General features: G+C 43.0%; 1 protein-coding gene across 1 annotated transcript in view; it reads left to right on the top strand.

The window, feature by feature from the left end:
- The window catches only part of PLD1 (phospholipase D1), a 157,820-nt gene that overhangs the window by 92,711 nt on the left and 47,121 nt on the right, over positions 1–17,988 (top strand). Inside the window, exon 15 of the mRNA XM_075861616.1 lies at positions 6,352–6,571. Within this exon, the coding sequence (XP_075717731.1) occupies positions 6,352–6,571 (220 nt within the window). The remainder of the gene's footprint in view (positions 1–6,351; positions 6,572–17,988) is intronic.

Below are 17,988 nucleotides of genomic sequence, written 5' to 3'. Positions count from 1 at the left end.
GACATAACATTACTTTGCCAATATGGTCTATACAATCTAACATTAGCTTGCCGGTATACCTCCAAGTCAATATGCCGGTATAGTTTACTATGTTCTCATATAAACTATGAAAGTACATGAGCCTTTATGATACAAGTAAATACTCCTTTTCTCCCTTTGCATTTGGCGATCATGAAGCATTACCTTCTGCAGTCCAGTCACTTGCGTCTGTCTATTTTGCTTTTCTCTTCCATTGTATTCCGGTTTTTGGAAGCGGAGTATGGTCATTAGGTAGTAAATGGTGGCACGAGATACCATGATTCTGATATGATTATGAGGGTATTACTAAAGTAATTGCTGTGGGGGCGTGGCTTAGCGGCATATGTGAGAGGACGCAGGAACCGGAGCTCCCGCTGCCGATATCCTGGAAATTATCCTGAGACTCCACTATACTAACGAGGACATACCTGAGGTGATAGGGGAAAAGGCGGTGATCCTGCAGGCACGATTTTGGATCCGAAGGAGGCTGTTATGACCCGGTCCAGGAAGTCTAAGGCGGCAGAGGACGGTGAGCTGGAGCTGCAAGATGGCGTCGACATGTGCTCGTATGCAGAGAGCAGGGATGTGAGAGGAGCGGCGGCATCCAGGCTGGAGCGCTTTGCCAGGAAGACCCCTATGAAACCTGAGGCAGATGGAGGAAGGTTGGATAGAGGAAAGGAACAGGCTGGCCGTACAGGCTCGAGATATGAGCCGCTGCGAGCACAGATGGAGTCAGAGGAGGAGGAGGAAAATGGAGGAGACGCTCCAAGTGATTCAGGAGGAGGAATGGATGGAGGTACGCAGAACTTGGACAAGCAGGGCCCCACACTGGCAGATGTTTTTTCGGCGGTAAGCCTGAGTAATTCTACGCTGGCTAAGCTTACTTGTCAGGTGGGGGGAATCAAGGAGGATCTGTCTATTATCCGCCATGATTTACAGAAGGTGTCAGAGCGCACAACAGCGGTGGAGGGCCGAGTCAGCAACTTAGAAGATGGCATGCTGCCCATGAGACGAGATGTAAATGCGGTGGCGGAGGATGTAAAGTATCTCTTATCTAAAGCTGATGATTTGGAGAATCGTTTAAGACGAAACAATGTGAGGATGGTGGGAATTCCTGAAAAAGTGGAAGGGTCCAATCCGGATTCCTTTTTTGAAAAATGGCTTTTGGAGGTTTTTGGAAAAGAGTTGCTGACCCCATTATTTGCAGTGGAAAGAGCGCATAGGGTACCCACGCGTCCTGGTCCACCTGGACGGCCACCGCGACCTGTTTTGGTAAAGCTGCTTCATTATAAAGATAGAGATATAATTCTTCGACAGGCCCGGGAGAGGCAAGATATTCGGGTGAACGGTGTGAAGGTGTCATTTTATCCGGATTTTTCTGCAGAAGTCCAGAAGCGGAGAATGCAATTTCTGGACATAAAAAGGCGGCTGAGGAACCATCGGGTTCAGTATTCTATGCTGTATCCTGCAAAGCTTCGGGTGGCGGCATTGGGATCCGTGCAATTCTTTGAAAATCCAAAAGATGCACTCAGATGGCTGGACAATCATGAAGATCGCTTACGGCAGGATCGAGAGGAGGCGGCGGCGTGATCAACAGGCGGAGGATTAAAGAAGGGACTCTGCTTTGCAAGGAGGAAGATGAGTTACATGAGGGCATAAAGCCTTGTTGATATGCATTTATATGTTGCTATAAGGTTGGGCTACGGTCCATAGGTCATTGATAGTTGCAGGAGAAGAAAGTGCTGTCAGTTCAAGGGCAGAATGGGATGTTGGAGTTATTAAAATACTAATTGTTTATTGAGGAGGAGGTAGCGGGAGGTTCTTGGTTCTGAAGGGTAAAACTGTAGGGAAACAGAATGTGTCTCTACAAAGCGAGTGGGAAGCTGTGGGGTCATAGCGGTGAAGGTTTCTTCGCTAGCCCGGGCCCTCTTAGGAGGGTATGTTTATGGAAAGTTGGGGAGGATAGGGTGGGGGGAGGGGAGAGGTTTTGGAGGGAAAGGGAGGTTGAAACACAGTACGCTCTGATGGTCACTGGAGGTAACAGGAATAACCACTGTCAAAAGCAAGAAATGTTCAGATTGGGGGTAGGGTAAATTTGTTGTCCTGGAATGTGAGAGGTATGGGGGAGATAACTAAAAGGCGAGCTATATTTGATTATATGAAAGGGCAGTCTGCTGGAGTGATGGGCTTACAGGAAACACATCTTACTGCTGATACGGTGCACCAGGTGCACAGGGTGTGGATACAACACAGCTTCCATTCCTTCCATTCTACATACTCAAGGGGGGTTAGCCTCCTAGTTCATAGAGATGTGCCGTTTAGCTGTTTAGACTCCTTTAAGGATAGGGAAGGTAGATATGTCGGGGTGCATTGTAAATTGTTTAATTGGGAATGTATAATTGTGGTGCTGTATGTACCTCCCCCGTACTCTGTGGTCCCAATAAGAGAGGTGTTGGAGAAACTGGCGGGATGGCCTATGATACCGACCATATTGATGGGAGATTTTAACAACATAATGGATAAGGGGTGGGATAAATTTCCAAACGGGGGGGGGGAGAGATATTTGTCTAACGAGGTTTGGTAAATACATGACGGAAGTCGGGCTAACGGATATTTGGCGGGTAAAGTGGCCTTCTACTACGCAATACTCGTGTGTATCATCTACATATGGATCACTGTCCCGAATAGATCTAATGTTTAATAATGGAATGGGGAAGGAATGTGTGGAGGGGGTGGAATATTTGCCGCGATCACTGTCTGATCACTCTCCAATGTTGTTAAAACTTCGAACAAGTTTACAGACGGGGGGGGCTGAGAATGCATTGGAGGCTCAACCCATTTTGGATACGCTTGGTGGGAGAGGAGACCATAACTATGAGACTGAGAGAATATTTCGAATTTAATAAGGGTACGGTTCCTACAGATATTTTATGGGATGCTATGAAGGCGAATATAAGGGGGGTGTATATAAGGGAGATCACACACATAAAAACTAAGACAAGGCAAGTGGGACAACATCTGACAGACCGGGTGACAATAACAGAGGTGAGCCACGTTACCAATAACACGGCGGAAACCTTAGCCCAATGGAAGGCTGCTCAAAAATTGCTCAGGGAACATCAGATGGAGCAGGCAGCTAATAAAAGATTGTTTTTGCAACAAAAATATTACGAAGAGGGTGAAATGACAGGCAGATTGTTAGCAAATATTGCACGGCCGGCGCGGGAGAGTGCGTTCATCCATCAGCTACAGACAGCAAATGGGAATCTGGTTGGAGAAACAGGGGATATATTAGGTGTGTTGACATCATTTTATAAGGAACTATATCGCACTAAGGTGGACTATTCGGAGGATCTTCTGTCAGAATATCTGGCAGAAATGACATGGGTTACTTTGGGGGAGGAAGAGAGGGAGGGGTTGGAGGAGGTAATTACTTTAGAGGAAATACAAGAGGCGGTGAGCTCTATGGCAAATGAAAAGGCTCCAGGGATAGATGGTATACCCACTGAATTGTATAAAACATATGGAGAGACGGTTCTGCCAGAGTTGCTGGAGGTGTTCCAGGATAGTTTTGCCAGAGGGCGTTTACCGCAGACAATGTATGAAGCTGCTATAGTGGTAATTCCTAAAGATGGGAAAGATCGGACGCAACCTGACTCTTACAGACCGATATCTCTGTTGACAGCAGACATGAAAATTTTGGCTAAAGTACTAGCTAATAGGTTGTCGCGAGTAGTGACTAAAATCGTAGGGATGGATCAGTCGGGATTTATGCCAGCTCGTTCTACAGCAGTTAACTTACGTAGGCTTTTCTTAAATTTACAGACAGATGATCCGGATGAGCGGGGTAGAGCAGTGCTGTCGTTGGACGCCACTAAGGCATTTGATAGTGTGGAATGGGGGTACTTGTGGGCTGTATTGGAGCGGATAGGTTTTGGACGGAATTTTATAAAGTGGGTACAATTATTGTATAAGGAACCGGTGGCTCGGGTTAGGGCAAACGGAAGGATGTCAGACTCTTTTAGGTTAGAGAGGGGGACGCGGCAGGGATGCCCACTTTCTCCGTTGCTGTTTGCACTGGCAATTGAACCCCTAGCAAATGTGATAAGACAACATCCGGGGATAGAAGGGTTTCGTTGTGGAGAGCTGGAAGAGCGAATAGCACTATACGCGGACGATATACTGCTGTTCCTGGGGGAGATAGATCATTCATTGCCAGTGATAATGACGATATTGGAGAGGTTCGGCAGATTTTCAGGGTTAAAAATTAATTGGAGCAAGTCGGTGTTGCTACCACTCCAGCCAGTAGTTACACCATTGATAGTTGGAGGAATTGAAGTACCGTGTGTACGGAAGTTTAAATATCTGGGAATTACGGTATCAGCAAGGGTGCAGGAATTTGTGGAGTTGAACGTGATACCATTAGTGAATAAATTAACAGATAGGACTAAAGTATGGCTTGGGTTACCATTGTCAGCACTGGGACGAGCAAATCTCATCAAAATGATTCTGATGCCCCAGGTACTCTATATTATGCACAATGCCCCAGTGTGGTTACCTAAATACTGGTTCAGGAGAATACATAATTTGTTTAGGGACTTGGTGTGGAAAAGGGGGATCCCCAGGATTAAAATGGAAAAGCTACAATTACCAGCAGAACAGGGGGGGTTAGCTATTCCAAATGCGTGGATATATTATCTAGCAGCCCAAATACAGCACTTCAAAGGATGGAAGAATAGGGAGGAGTGGAACTCTAGTGGGAAACTGGTGTACTATTTGGGAAAGAGAACGGATTTATTAGAGGCCATGGAATCGCATAAATTACGGAGGGAGGCGAGAGGGAAACCGACTCTGTTATTGCTGCATAAAGTTTGGTGGGAAAGTAAAAAGATATTGGGGGTTACAGGATGTTCCAATTATATGCCTTTATGGGATAATCCGTATCTATGGGAATTTTATATTTTGGAAGGATTTCAGGATTGGGAACAAGCAGGAATCCGATATGTACACCAGGTATATGAGGGAGGGAATCTCAAGCTTTTTGCACAACTTCAGGAAGAGTTTGGACTCTCACATCGACGGTTCTACCAATATCTTCAGCTAAGGCATGCGACGCAGGCACAAGAGAGGCTGGTGGACTTGAGCTGCTCCACTATGGGAGGGATAGAAAGGGTGCTGGGGGCACAAGACACTAAAGGGATTATCTCGGTGCTATACAGTATGTTACTCGCCAAATTCCTAGGAGACCCACTGGTGGAGACTAGACGTAAATGGGAAGAGGATGTAGGGGCTATAGCGGATGAAGAATGGGAAGAAATACTCATATCGCCCAAAATAGTCTCTATTAGTGTAGCGCACAGGAGGTCACAACTCTTTCTATTGCATAGGGTATATAGGACACCTAAGGTGCTGTGGCAAATGCGAATTAGAACAACAAAGGAGTGTCCCAGGTGTATGTTTGATGGGGCGGACATAAAACATATGTTTTGGAGCTGTCCGATGCTAGATGTATATTGGAAAGCAGTTAAAGGAATGGTATCTAGGGTATATGGTAGAGATTTTCCACTGGAACCTAAGATCTTTATATTGGGATGTATGGGGGAGGAAGGAGGAGATGGAGTGGAATTACTGGCTATTAAAAAGGTTCTGTATCACGCTAGGAAATTAATTGCAAAATATTGGCTGCAGGCGGATCCCCCGGAGGTGGCTGAGTTAGTTGGATATGTTAACCACACGGTATCACTGGAACACCGAATATATCTGAAAAGAGGGTCAATTCATAAGTATGATAAGCAATGGAGTAAATGGGTTAACAATTATAGTAATGTGACACATTAGATGAGATTTGAAGGTGGGCTGACGCATCTATTTGAACAAGATATGACGGGATCACTGGTTGGAATACAGAACGGATGGAAAGGGTGGAGGGGACTGGCGACTCAGGAGACAGAGGAGGTACTGTAAGGGGGGGGGGGGAGTTCGGTTGGTAGGGATGGGGATGTATGTGAAGATGCAATTAAAGATGATGAGAATACAGGGTGTAATGTAATTGCAGGAATTTGGTATCAAGAACAAGATGTTATACGGTTACTTTGTTTTTTCTTCTGTTGGTGGATTTCTCTGTACTTTGCCAGAAATGCAAAAAATGTATAATACATGTTGTATTCTCAATAAAAACTTGTCTGATTTAAAAAAAAAAAAGTAATTGCTGTGACCGCTCATAACTGGATGACCATAATAATGGCATTGAATAGGCTTCAACTTGTGGCTGTTAACTGCATTGGTTACTGAATGAGCTTTTCTGTATCATTAATAAACTGCCTTCATTGTTAGGTTTTGTCAGGGTCCGTGCAGGCTTTGAATGGTGAAGACAAGTTCAACAAGAAGGCTAGCTTTCAAGTTCAGGACAAAAAGGGTGAAGAAATGGTGGACAGCTCGAAGATACGAGGCCTGGGAAAATCCCGAAAGTTTGCCAAATTCAGCCTGTACAAACAACTCCACAAGCACAACCTCCAACATGCAGACAGCGTCAGCAGCATAGACAGCCAATCACGTATGTATTTCCCTTATAGTTTTTTTTTTCTTATATTTACTGTTTATAGGAGACCTAAAATAGCAAAAGTAAAAAGACCTTTTAGTGTACATTTAAAAATATGAAAACTTGTTCAATATTTTCTGTGTTGATATATTAATTGAAGTTACAGGCCCAAAGTCTGAGGCTGCACTACTGAGGGAAATTGGTTTTAGTAGGAACATTCATTGTTTGCTTCCATGGATACTATTCTGTCCATGGTCATGTGATGGTCACACAGGTGCAAGGTTTGTTAGAAGACACAGCTGTAATACACATAATGTACTTGTAATGACCATGGACAGAATTGTATCCATGGAGGTAAACATTGAATGTTCCTACTAAATAACAACAAGCCGAGATCTTGATAACCGTGAGGGATTAATACAGAAAGTATATTGGGAAATTGTGTAACTTTTAATTATATATAAAAAAATAACATTAATTTTCTGCAGCCTGACAACTCCTTTTGAGGGTCGGGTCGTCTTGGTTTTTCTCTGGTAGGTCTACTTTGTGTTTGGTTTTTTTAAATTCGTTTTATTGAAGGAGTTACATAAACACAAAAGCTCGATATCACATTAGGCCTCCGCATAGCGGACATGCCCATCTAGGATTTAGAAGCGTGTGTTACAGAATTAACAATGCTATACAATAAACTTTAACCTGAACATAGGTAACATACGGTGTTTGATCTCTTCAATATTCAAAGTTAACAGCAGAATGTCAGGACAATCGACAGTAGAAAGACATTATATTCAATCTTACAGTAATCAGACGAATTAGGAGGAGCTCTGTCCATATCTCACAAACTTTGAAAGTCTACAAACCAGTAGCTCGGTAAATATTATACCCTGACCACTCCAATAGCAGAGGTGAAGTCTGCATTAGTATAGAATGTGACGGCAGATCGGCACCAATGGTCCCATACCCGATTGGAATTTTTCTGAGTATCACCTATTAACCCCTTAGTCACCGGCCTATTTTAGGCCTTGATGGAAAAACGGAAAAAAAATTGCTTGGTCATTGTCACATTTAAATAACTTTTTATTATTTTTTTTTCCGTCGACATAGCTGTATGAAGACTTTTTATTTGTGGGATTAGTTGTATTTTTTAATGGCCCCATTTTGGGGTACTTAAAATTTTTGTATTAACTTTTTTTTAGGTGGGAATAGAAAAAACAGAGCAATTCCGCCATAGTTCAATGCGTTTTAAATTTGCACCGTTTACAGTGTGGCGTAAATAACAACATGTTACCTTTTATTCTACGGGTTGTTACGATTACGACTATACCGCATATGTATAGTTTTTTTATGGTTGATTTACTTTTGCACAATCAAAACACTTTTGAACTGAAATGATTTGTTTTTTCATCGTCGCATTCCAAGAGCCATAGCTTTTTTTATTTTTCCATCAATTTAGTCATTTATGGGCTTGTTTTTTTTATAGGACGAGACTTCGTTTTCATTCATACTTTTTGGGGGTGCATGGGACTTATTGATTAACTTTTATTGTTACTTTTCTGGGGAGTAATTAAAAAAATATCAATTCCGCCATAGGTTTTTTTTTGTTTTTTTTTATGGTGTTAACCTTGCGTTTTAAATTGCATGTTAACTTTATTCTTTGGGTCATTAGAGTCGCAGCGATTGCATATATGTGTACATTTATTTATTTTTTACACTTCTACAAAATAAAACCACTTTTTAATGTAAACATTTGTAATTTTTTTTTTTAATTCTTTTATTTCCGTTTTTCAATACATAAAAACAATGGTGCAGACATAAACAGCACTGACATCGGCCCACAGGCCAGCTTATGGAGTATACAAGAAGTGCAAAGAACACAAAGAATAGTAACATACAGTTGGAAATGTAAACATTTTTTATTAATAATTTCCATTTAACATTTATTACTTATTTTTTTAGTCCCACTAGGGGACTTCACTATGCAATCTTTTAAATGCTGCTATAATGCTTTGGTATACTTGGTATTGCTTGTAAAACTGACCAGGCAATCTATTAGTCCGTTCCTCTAGGCATATAGCCAGGACAGGCCTAATAGGCATATAGGTTTTTTACTATTTGATTATATGTAATACAAATCTTTTGTATGGTACCAATGGTGTGCTATTATGTTATTATAATATTTACATGGTATCTACATATATGTCTATAGGTATTGCGCTAATAGGCATATAGCCAGGGCAGGCCTGGGGGCCTTTTTTATGCCCCCGGCTGCCATGACACCCCATCGGAGGCCCGCGATTGCATTTGCGGGTTGCCGATGGGTGACCGAGGGAGCTCTCTCCCTCTGTAAACTGCTTAAATACAGCTATTGACCACAGCATTTAAGGGGTTAAACGGCCGCGATTGAAGTAAACTTCGATCGCTACCGTTGGAGCAGGAGCCCGGCTGTCATTAGACAGCCGAGCACCTGGTCCAGCCTGCACGGGACCCCGGTGGAGGATTTAGACTAGTCTGCCATGAAAAGGCGGCGGCCTAGCCTAAAGCCCCTTAGTGACCGCCGTGAAAAGGCGTATTGGTTAATATAGACTCTGCGTTCATAAAGAATTCTTGAATTTACTAGTTGAATCCCATCCATCCACCTAAGGGTTATTATTTTCCTGGCCATAAACAGCATTTCCCTAAGACATATACAAATGTGGTGAGGGCAGAGCTCCTCTATCAACCGAAACAAATAGATCTCTGGAACCAATGCCACAGGGATTTCTAGTATTTGTGATAGAAGGGTTGTGATCTCGGCCCAAAAATCCAGTATCGCAGGACAGTCTAATATTATATGTGGAAGTCTGCTAGACTATGTGAGCATCTATGACACTGGGGAGTTGGCAGTCTACAGTCTAGTTGTGGAGTCCGGTTTGGGTGAGAACTCTGATGGATGTATAAGTGATATCATAATTCCATTGAGCCTGTTGGCCACACTTTTGTCAATATTTTACGGTTAAGGTTTAGTAAAGGGGGTTTCTCACAGGACGATTATCGGGCAGACGAGCGTTCGTATAACGCTTGTTGCAGATAATTGCCCTGTGTAAACGGGAACGATCCGCAAATGAACAAGCAAACGCTCAATCATCTGCTGGTCGTATCGTTTTAAAAAAGTGAAATAATATTATCGTTGTCGGTAGCACATCTGCCGACATGATGATAATGTATGGGGATGAGCGATCAGAGTAATGACTGCTCGTCCCCATCCATAGCTCTGTGACAGGAGCAAACGAGTGCCGATCAACGAGGCGCTAGCTGCATCGGCCACTTATCGGCCGGTGTCAAAGGTCCTTAACGCTATTGGTCTATATGAGTTGCAATCTAATGGATCCTTATATGGCTTAAGGATAACCACTACTATTGCTTCGTAAAAGGTGTCTGCGAGGGCCTTAGCTGCTAGAGATGCCTGATATGTTTTCAGTAACTTGGGGAGATGGTTGGCACACTTATAAAGTTCACTCCAACTCATTGAATAAAAGTTTAAACCAGCCACAGCTAGCATTATTGTCTTCACCACAGCAAGCAGTGTTACAACAAAAAAACATACAAAATAAACCCTAGGCCGTCCAGCCTCTAACACATTCAGTGTCCCTCACTACGAGACACTGAGCCTTGTGCCCAGCACCTCAAAACATAGGCAGCTTTACCTTACACGTTGGTGACTCTCACAGGCTAGCATGCCTGTCTTCCCCGGACTGAGAGCCCTGTGTGAACATCACACACCTCAATTAAAGAGCCATCTCAGATGAAGCCTACCTAGGCTCATCAGACAGCCCAAGACATGGACTGTCTGTATGGAGTGGAAGCCCGCCCTTCTCCTTCACACTCCAGCAAACCAGGCCCTATTCCAGGCTTTACACCCAAGCAAGAGCAGAGAAAACCCCTCTCTGCTGTACATGCTCCCTGGTTGCTTAAAACCTGTCAGTTTCTGCACTGTCCAGTAGCTGCACTACTACAAGGTATACAAAATAAAATAATGGTTTAACCGCAAGTAAAGAGTACCATTGCTAGTCTTAGTGGGGCCAATATCAAGCTAGAATAGTAGGGTCCGTCTCCTCAGTACTTTCCGATAGACCAAGTATACGCATATTGTTCCGGCGTAGCGGGTTTTCTAGGTCATCAGACTGTTGTGTCCACAAATATGCAGCCTTTTTCAAGGCCGCTATTTTTCCCGCGACCGTGGGTTTCAGTGTTTCTTACCAGATTCCGTAGCTTATGGAGGTCTTGGAGTAATCGGCTAAGGTCTACCTTAACTTCAGCGATTTTTGGAGGAAAAGTAGGTAATAGACTCACGGATAGCCGTTCGAAGCTGAGCAGTAGCTTGCTTCAGTGTGAGCTCCGTCTCCTTAGCCTCTGTAGCATCATCTTGCTCTGGCGGTAATGCCGGCGGAGCAGCACCATGTTAGTTTGCAGACCGCACAAATTCTTTAAGACGGTCCGCTGCGGCCAAATGGAGTGTTTTGCTCGTCATCTTATGGCCGCCACGGCTTTTCCTGCGATATGACCTGGTTCAAGGAATGTTTGCGGTGAGTGTTCAGCAGGATTATAGGTGGAGGCGCTGGATCTTGGATGGAGGTCTTACAATGCATCCGTTTATGCCGGAAATCAGCCACGCCCCCTTGGTATGTCTACTTTAATACTTCAGCAACTGTTCAGTTCATATTCACATTTCCATAGTGCTACAAGCTTAAACATTTATTTTAACACCAAAAAAGTGCCTCAATAGAATAATTTGGTCAAACTCCAAAGTCATAGTTTAAACACATATGCATAAAATCAGTGTTAAATGACCCAAACATTTTCAAAATAAAATAGGTATTTATTGAGACATGATAAAAATACAGTTAATAGCATCAAAAATAGATTAAAATATAAGTCCACACAGTAAAGAAAGTACTGAGTGGGCTTCTGGCCATAACATCTATACCATACAGAAGTACATTGTAAATAAACAGCCATGGTGAGTCACATAACAAAAATAAACAACTGTGAAATAGACCATCAGAATCGATAGACAGAACTGGCAAGGTAGCCAAAAAAAGAATAAAAGAGAAGTTGACAGACCGTGCAGCTATACAATGGGGTAAAGAGTAGCGATGTGCCAGGAGCCCACTTACACCCAACGCGTTTCGCCACCGGGTTTTGTCAGGGGAAAAAGGATGAAGGCTCTTTGACAGGATAAGGTGTGTATGTATATATGTTTGTGTGTGTGTGTGTGTGTGTGTGTGTGTGTATGTATGTGTGTGTATGTATATATATATATATATATATGTCTGCAAAGTTTAATTGGATTTACCTGAGGCATGGTTGGTACGATCGTGAAAACCGGAAGTGAACTAGTTTGGGGCAGACACTCCTCATATCCAATAAGAAATTTTGTAAAAGACTCGGTGAGAACAGAGGTAGGTGTAAAAACCACAGGGATTGGATGAGGTAAGTGTCAATCAAATCTGGCAACCGGAAGTAGGTCAACACAGAACCGGAAGTTTTTTGTTTTATTTGTCACTAGCTCCTCGGCTTTTCCATTCCCTCCTTCCCTTTCTCTCCCTCCTGCCCACTTCCTGGACCTCCCTCCTGGACGGTGCCTGCACAGCTGAATTTCTGCGCATGCCCCGTTCGGTATGGAGGTGTAAAGGATCTGCCAGACACCGCTTCTGTGTCGACGCCCGTGGTTACTCAGTCTGCACCTGCTCCTAAGTCTGATAGAGTGACTCCTTCTTCCACCACTCAGGCTGGGAGGCTGAGGTGTGGGAGAGCCTATCACAGCCTGGCCAGACGGAGCTAGCTCCCGCCCTCTGTCTATTTATACCTTTGTTTCCTGCTTCTCCTTTGCCTGTGATTCTGCTTGTTTCCTGGCTCTGCTGCTGCTTGTACTATTTGTCCTCTGCTTCATATTGACCCCGGCTTTACTGACTACTCTCTTGCTCTGCGTTTGGTACCTCGTACACTCCCGGTTTGACTCGGCTCGTTCACTACTCTTGTAGCTCACGGTGTTGCCGTGGGCATCTGCCCCTTTTCCCTTAGCTTCTTTGTACCCTTGTCTGTCTGTCTGTGTCTGTCTGTCTGTCGTGCACTTAGTGAGAGTTGGGACCATCGACCTAGGACGGGCCGTTGCAAGTAGGCAGGGACTGAGTGGCGGGTAGATTAGGGCTCACCTGTCTGTCTCCCTACCCCGTCATTACAGGAGGTTTCCCTCTCCTCCCCACTCTTGGTGACTTTGTTACTGCCCCTTTTTATTGATGGAAACACTGCTTGACCAATTGATTAGTTTTTTCCCATATGATGTATTTCCGTTTAATCTCCATTTCGGATTCATCATTTGCTATACTGACCTTCTTCCAGTCGTTTGATTGACACTCAATCCCGGTGGTTTTTACATTGATTTCTGCTCTCACTGAGTCTTTTATGAAGTCTCCTATTGGATATGGGGAGTTACCGGCCCAAATTAGCTCACTTCCGGTTTCGTGTTGACCCACATCTGGTCGCTAGATTTGATTGACACTTACCTCATCCAATCACTGTGGTTTTTACACCTACCCCCATTCTCACTGAGTCTTTTACATAAGTTACCTCCTCAAATTAGCTCAATTCCGGTTTCGTGTTGACCTACTTCGGGTCGCCAGATTTGATTGACACTTACCTCATCCAATCCCTGTGGTTTTTACACCTATCTCTGTTCTCGCTGAGTCTTTTACAAAATTTCTTATTGGATATGCGGAGTGTCTGCCCCAAACTAGTTCACTTCCGGTTTTCACGATCGTACCAACCATGCCTCAGGTAAATCCAATTAAACTAAGGTTTGTAGACCTATATATACACATCTTTATCCTGTCAAAGAGCCTTCATCCTTTTCCCCCTGACGAAGCCCGGTGGCGAAACGCGTTGAGTGTAAGTGGGCTCCTGGCACATCGCTACTCATTTTGAGATTTGTGGAATTTACATCAATTACATTTGTTTTTCATTTTCCTGTATGTATTTGGGGTAGAAAACCCACCATTGCTCCGGGCATTCACCAGTTCCCATTTTTTTTTAAACTGTCTAGCCAAGAGAGAGAACCTCTTGTATGACCTCTTTGGAAGGTCACAAATGTAGTGATGCTACTTTTACTAGATGCAGACCACTTTATCAAAGGACACCTTTATTCAGCTGTGTGGCAGACTCCTGAGAATGGGCGTGCCATTTGCATCTACAGTGTGGTTCGGTACCCACACCTGTATGAGAAATGCATTCATTTTACAAGGGCCCAGATATTTGTGGTACTATTATAAAAGTAGCATCTCCCTTTCTACAGGCATTACTGATACTGACGGTAGTCAGCAGAAATTATTCCATGGTTTTAAATCACATCGGAGGTTGTTTCATCCCTTGAGTGGTTCTGTACGAAAGTTCACTCCGTATGGTGAGTGAGCTAAATTTCATATCGTGGTGTATAGGTATGCGGTACTAACATCCTGCATTGTTCTTTTTGGGTCTCGACTAACAAAACAACTAATTTTCCGACTAATTAATGGGTTCTGCGTTTTTGACATTTTTCCAGCTGCATAAATTACCTCTGCATTCTTCTGTGAACAGGTGTCATTCAGCCTTGTGATGCCATTTTTTTTTCTTTCAGAATAGAGTGCAAAAAGTAGATTAAAAAAATTCCAGTCTGACAGAGGAATTAACCCTCCCCCCTCCTTCCCTCTTCTGTAGAACCTGCTGTTCAGGATATCTATTTATCAACTTGGATTAAATCTCTAAAGAATTATTTTCTGATGATGTCATGTGCTACATCAACCTCTCTACATGATTCATACCTATCGAAAATAAATAGCCTGATACAATGTTGCCACACGGACAAAAAAAAACTGAAAAATCTGAGCTAAACTTTTTTTTTTTTTTAAATCCCACTTTGACTATCTTACATGAAGCTCATTTTGAGATGGCATTAGTGTGCAAATATGAATCAAATCCCAAAAAGAAAGAAGTAATATATACGAAAGCACATATGTACAATTACATGGAGTATGTGCGGTTTATTGCCGCTATACTTATAATTAATATGAGACAAGTTCCCTTTAAGACACTGGGCTGTGCCTTATTTCTTTGCTTTTATAAAGTTGTGTCAGGATTATTAGGCAAAAGCAAAGGCTGTTTTGATAATCTTTACGGATATAATAGCAATTGTCATCACGTGTCACTTATGAATCAGCCTTAGCGTGCAAGTCGGTAAAGAGCTGGTCAAAGCCCATATTAACATGAATGTGGTAGAGGCCATGTTTTGTATATAAACATAGAATAGAAAATAGAGAAAATATACATTTCTGGAGAGGACCAGATATGTGGTATAGTGAGAAGTTGGGCACATCGCCTGCACTATAGGGGTTTGGGTCACCAAAGAGAAAAAAAATAGAATACGCTTTTTAGGTGATGAACCTCTCGCTTTACCAAACCTGTAGTACAGTTAACACCGTTAATGGAAAATCTTATGAGCTTTGTGGGTTGACCTGAAATGATGCGAAATATTTTCTTGAAAGTCGTCCCGGATAGTTGTACCGTGCAGTGTTTACTTTAGTATAACCTACGTGTATTATGCACAGTCCAAAGTCTATATGGTGATGGCTCTGGCTTGAAAAAAGCTTTTTATATGTTCTTTACTATTCTGGTGTCCGCATAAGACTTTCATCTTATTAGATGAAGTTTGTCTTCACTCCTCTTTATGGGAAACGTGAAATGGAACATTAATCCCTGCTTTAGCATGTTTTTAAATGTCTGGTGCAAACATGGATTGTAAGGTCTACAGATTATACTGGTATGTTTTATTAAAGAGACACTATCACTTTATTTGTAGAATTTTTAAAGGTAATCTGACACCAGTGAATAACCCATCAAATAAGGTTGTACAGGTCCTGTGTCACGTAGGGTTCGTGGACCCACTGGGCCGTACCGCCTTGGCGATATGGCAGCTGGCCAACAGGGTGCAGGTCAGAGTCTCTAGTTTCTATAGGGTAGCTGTGGCAGCTCGGACAGTAGCAAGGCAGGCTTGGCAGGAACTAGGCAGCAGGTAGACAGGCGTGAAGAAGCAGGACAGGCGTGGTATACAGCACGGCACTAGATTAGGATACAGGGAACAGGAACAGGGAACACTGGGAGCAGGAAACACTAGGGGACCATTTGCAAGACCGACTAGGAATACAACAACAAAGCTCAGGCATGTGAGGATGGGGCTGGGACCTTCTTATAGCCCAGGGTTCTCTGGACCAATTAGCTCAATCGCCAACATGCTTGCGCTCTGGCTTCTCAAGTCTGGACTGAGCTCGTGAGCGCACCCTGGGTTTCACTGTGGAGCAGGACGGCCGTATGTGCAGTCATCTCTTGAGAGAAGGGCGTCGACTGGATGGAAGGAGTTCATGGTCAGCGACCACGGACATTATATCCTATAAGTTATTCTAATGGTTAACTTTGTCAGATTTCTAAATAGGTCTGTGGGTGTCAGTGTCTAGACCTTTTTTTTTTTTTTTTTTTTTTTTTCTGCTGCAAATTTGAAATGCAGAAATCCTGAGCAGCAAAGGGATGTGCTTGACATATGTACGTAGTTTTGTAGCTAATCAAATGACAAGTAGAGTTACTGTTTAATGTTTTATTTTTTAAGTTTTATCAAACAATGTATTGTTACAAGGATTACTACTCTTTTGGGGTGACATGCCAGAAATGCTTTGCATTTTATAATGTATAAGCAGAAAGCAGTAGATGAAAGTATTGTGAGGTCAATATATTGATTAGCTAAATAGCACCTGCATTGGGGGGACCAAACAAGTTTATCATTGTTTGATAAGAGTCAGAAGAAGCCCAGATTTGAGTGTTACCTTTGGTGGCACCTACTGCACTTTCTCACCCTTTGCCCATAGTCTGTTGCTCCCAAAAAACTTGGTCGATGGAGTATGGGTTTAAGGATTTCTCCATCAACTGGGTAGCTGCAGGAATAAATGGTTTCTGAGCGAGTAGACCAAGGTGGTTCAAACAGGATGGTACCTCCTTTGTCCGAGACTTGCAAAAGGACACCAGAAGCAGATGTTGGAGAACTTGGTTAATGGGTGATTGAGTCCCCTGGTAACTGAACTCCTAGCCCTTATACTACCAAGTGGAGCAGCTGTGGGTGGGTATAACTTTCCACTGTTGTGACCAGTGTCAACAGGGCTGCCGTGGGCAGAACAGCAGATAAAGGAACGTGAGGGGCATTCAACATTCTGCACATCTGTAGGGCCCAATACTGTACAAGACTGGCAACAATAGGTCTCATGAAGCATGCACGCAGAGGAAAGTCCCAAGTAGAACCCTTAAATCTAAAAGAGCTGAAACCAGACATGAGCTCTGCAGATTGGATGAGTTGAAAGCTAGCAGCACTCAGAACATCGCAAACATCTGCCAAAACTGATAAGTGAAAGCTACTTTATACAGGCTTGAGCACAATTTTAAGAGCAAATCTGTTGCAGAAGCCAACAGGAGGCCTTGAGGACACCACTGAGGGGTGGTTATGTACACCACAAGATGATGTGTGGCATGGCAAAGTTTTAAGGTTGTCCAGATGAATAGCATTTCCTCTAGAGTTACCATACTGGATCCAAAACCTCCCCTTTAACACTTTCTGCAGGAAAATAAAATCGGGGAAAATAACAGTCCAGTAAAGAGCTTTCTGTAATACATCAGTATGTGAGCTCGTCCAGCCTGATCATGATTTCTATAACACTCCTACAACCAAATGTAACCATTGCTTTCATAAATTGACATCGGAGAAGAGTCCTGCGATTTCGACAGCAACCCATCCCATGTAGGCTTTATTGACATCTGACGTCTCCTGCATCAACCACTATTCCGTGTAAAGAGATGTCAATCAAACTTAAATGGAAGGTATTGAGTTAGGGATCGCAGCCTACTTACTTGCTTAATAAACGTCCAGTGGACACTTTGAGAGTAATTTACTTCTATACATTGATATGTTCTGAATTATTATTTTTTTTAGCTCCTATGTAGCGACTTAGAGTTGTCAAAACTGATGACTGGTTTTTAAAGGCTAGATTCAACGTTTGGGGAAGCTGCACTTACATACTATATTTGGAAATTGTAAAAGTAAAACACCAAAGTTTGAATCGTTTTATTCTGTTACTTTTATAATGACCATGGGAGCTTGCACAATGTGTGGTCTGGTGCCCTCGATACCACTTGGTTGTATGTGGGGTAGACAGAAAGCAAGAAAATTCCAAATCGGGGATCAATATTGGGACTTTATTAAGTCAAAAGCTCCATAGTGACATGTTTGTGGAGTATTAATATGAGATCCTGTCACTGTAGTGGGACTTGCCTACATCTTGTCTTTGCATATCTCACCTATGTTAATATGGGACACTGATGTGGGTGGT

Source organism: Rhinoderma darwinii, chromosome 4, assembly GCF_050947455.1.
Source record: "Rhinoderma darwinii isolate aRhiDar2 chromosome 4, aRhiDar2.hap1, whole genome shotgun sequence".
NCBI lineage: Eukaryota > Metazoa > Chordata > Amphibia > Anura > Rhinodermatidae > Rhinoderma > Rhinoderma darwinii.
Note: the sequence above shows the minus strand (reverse complement) of the source record. Positions and strands in the feature narration are given on the sequence as shown.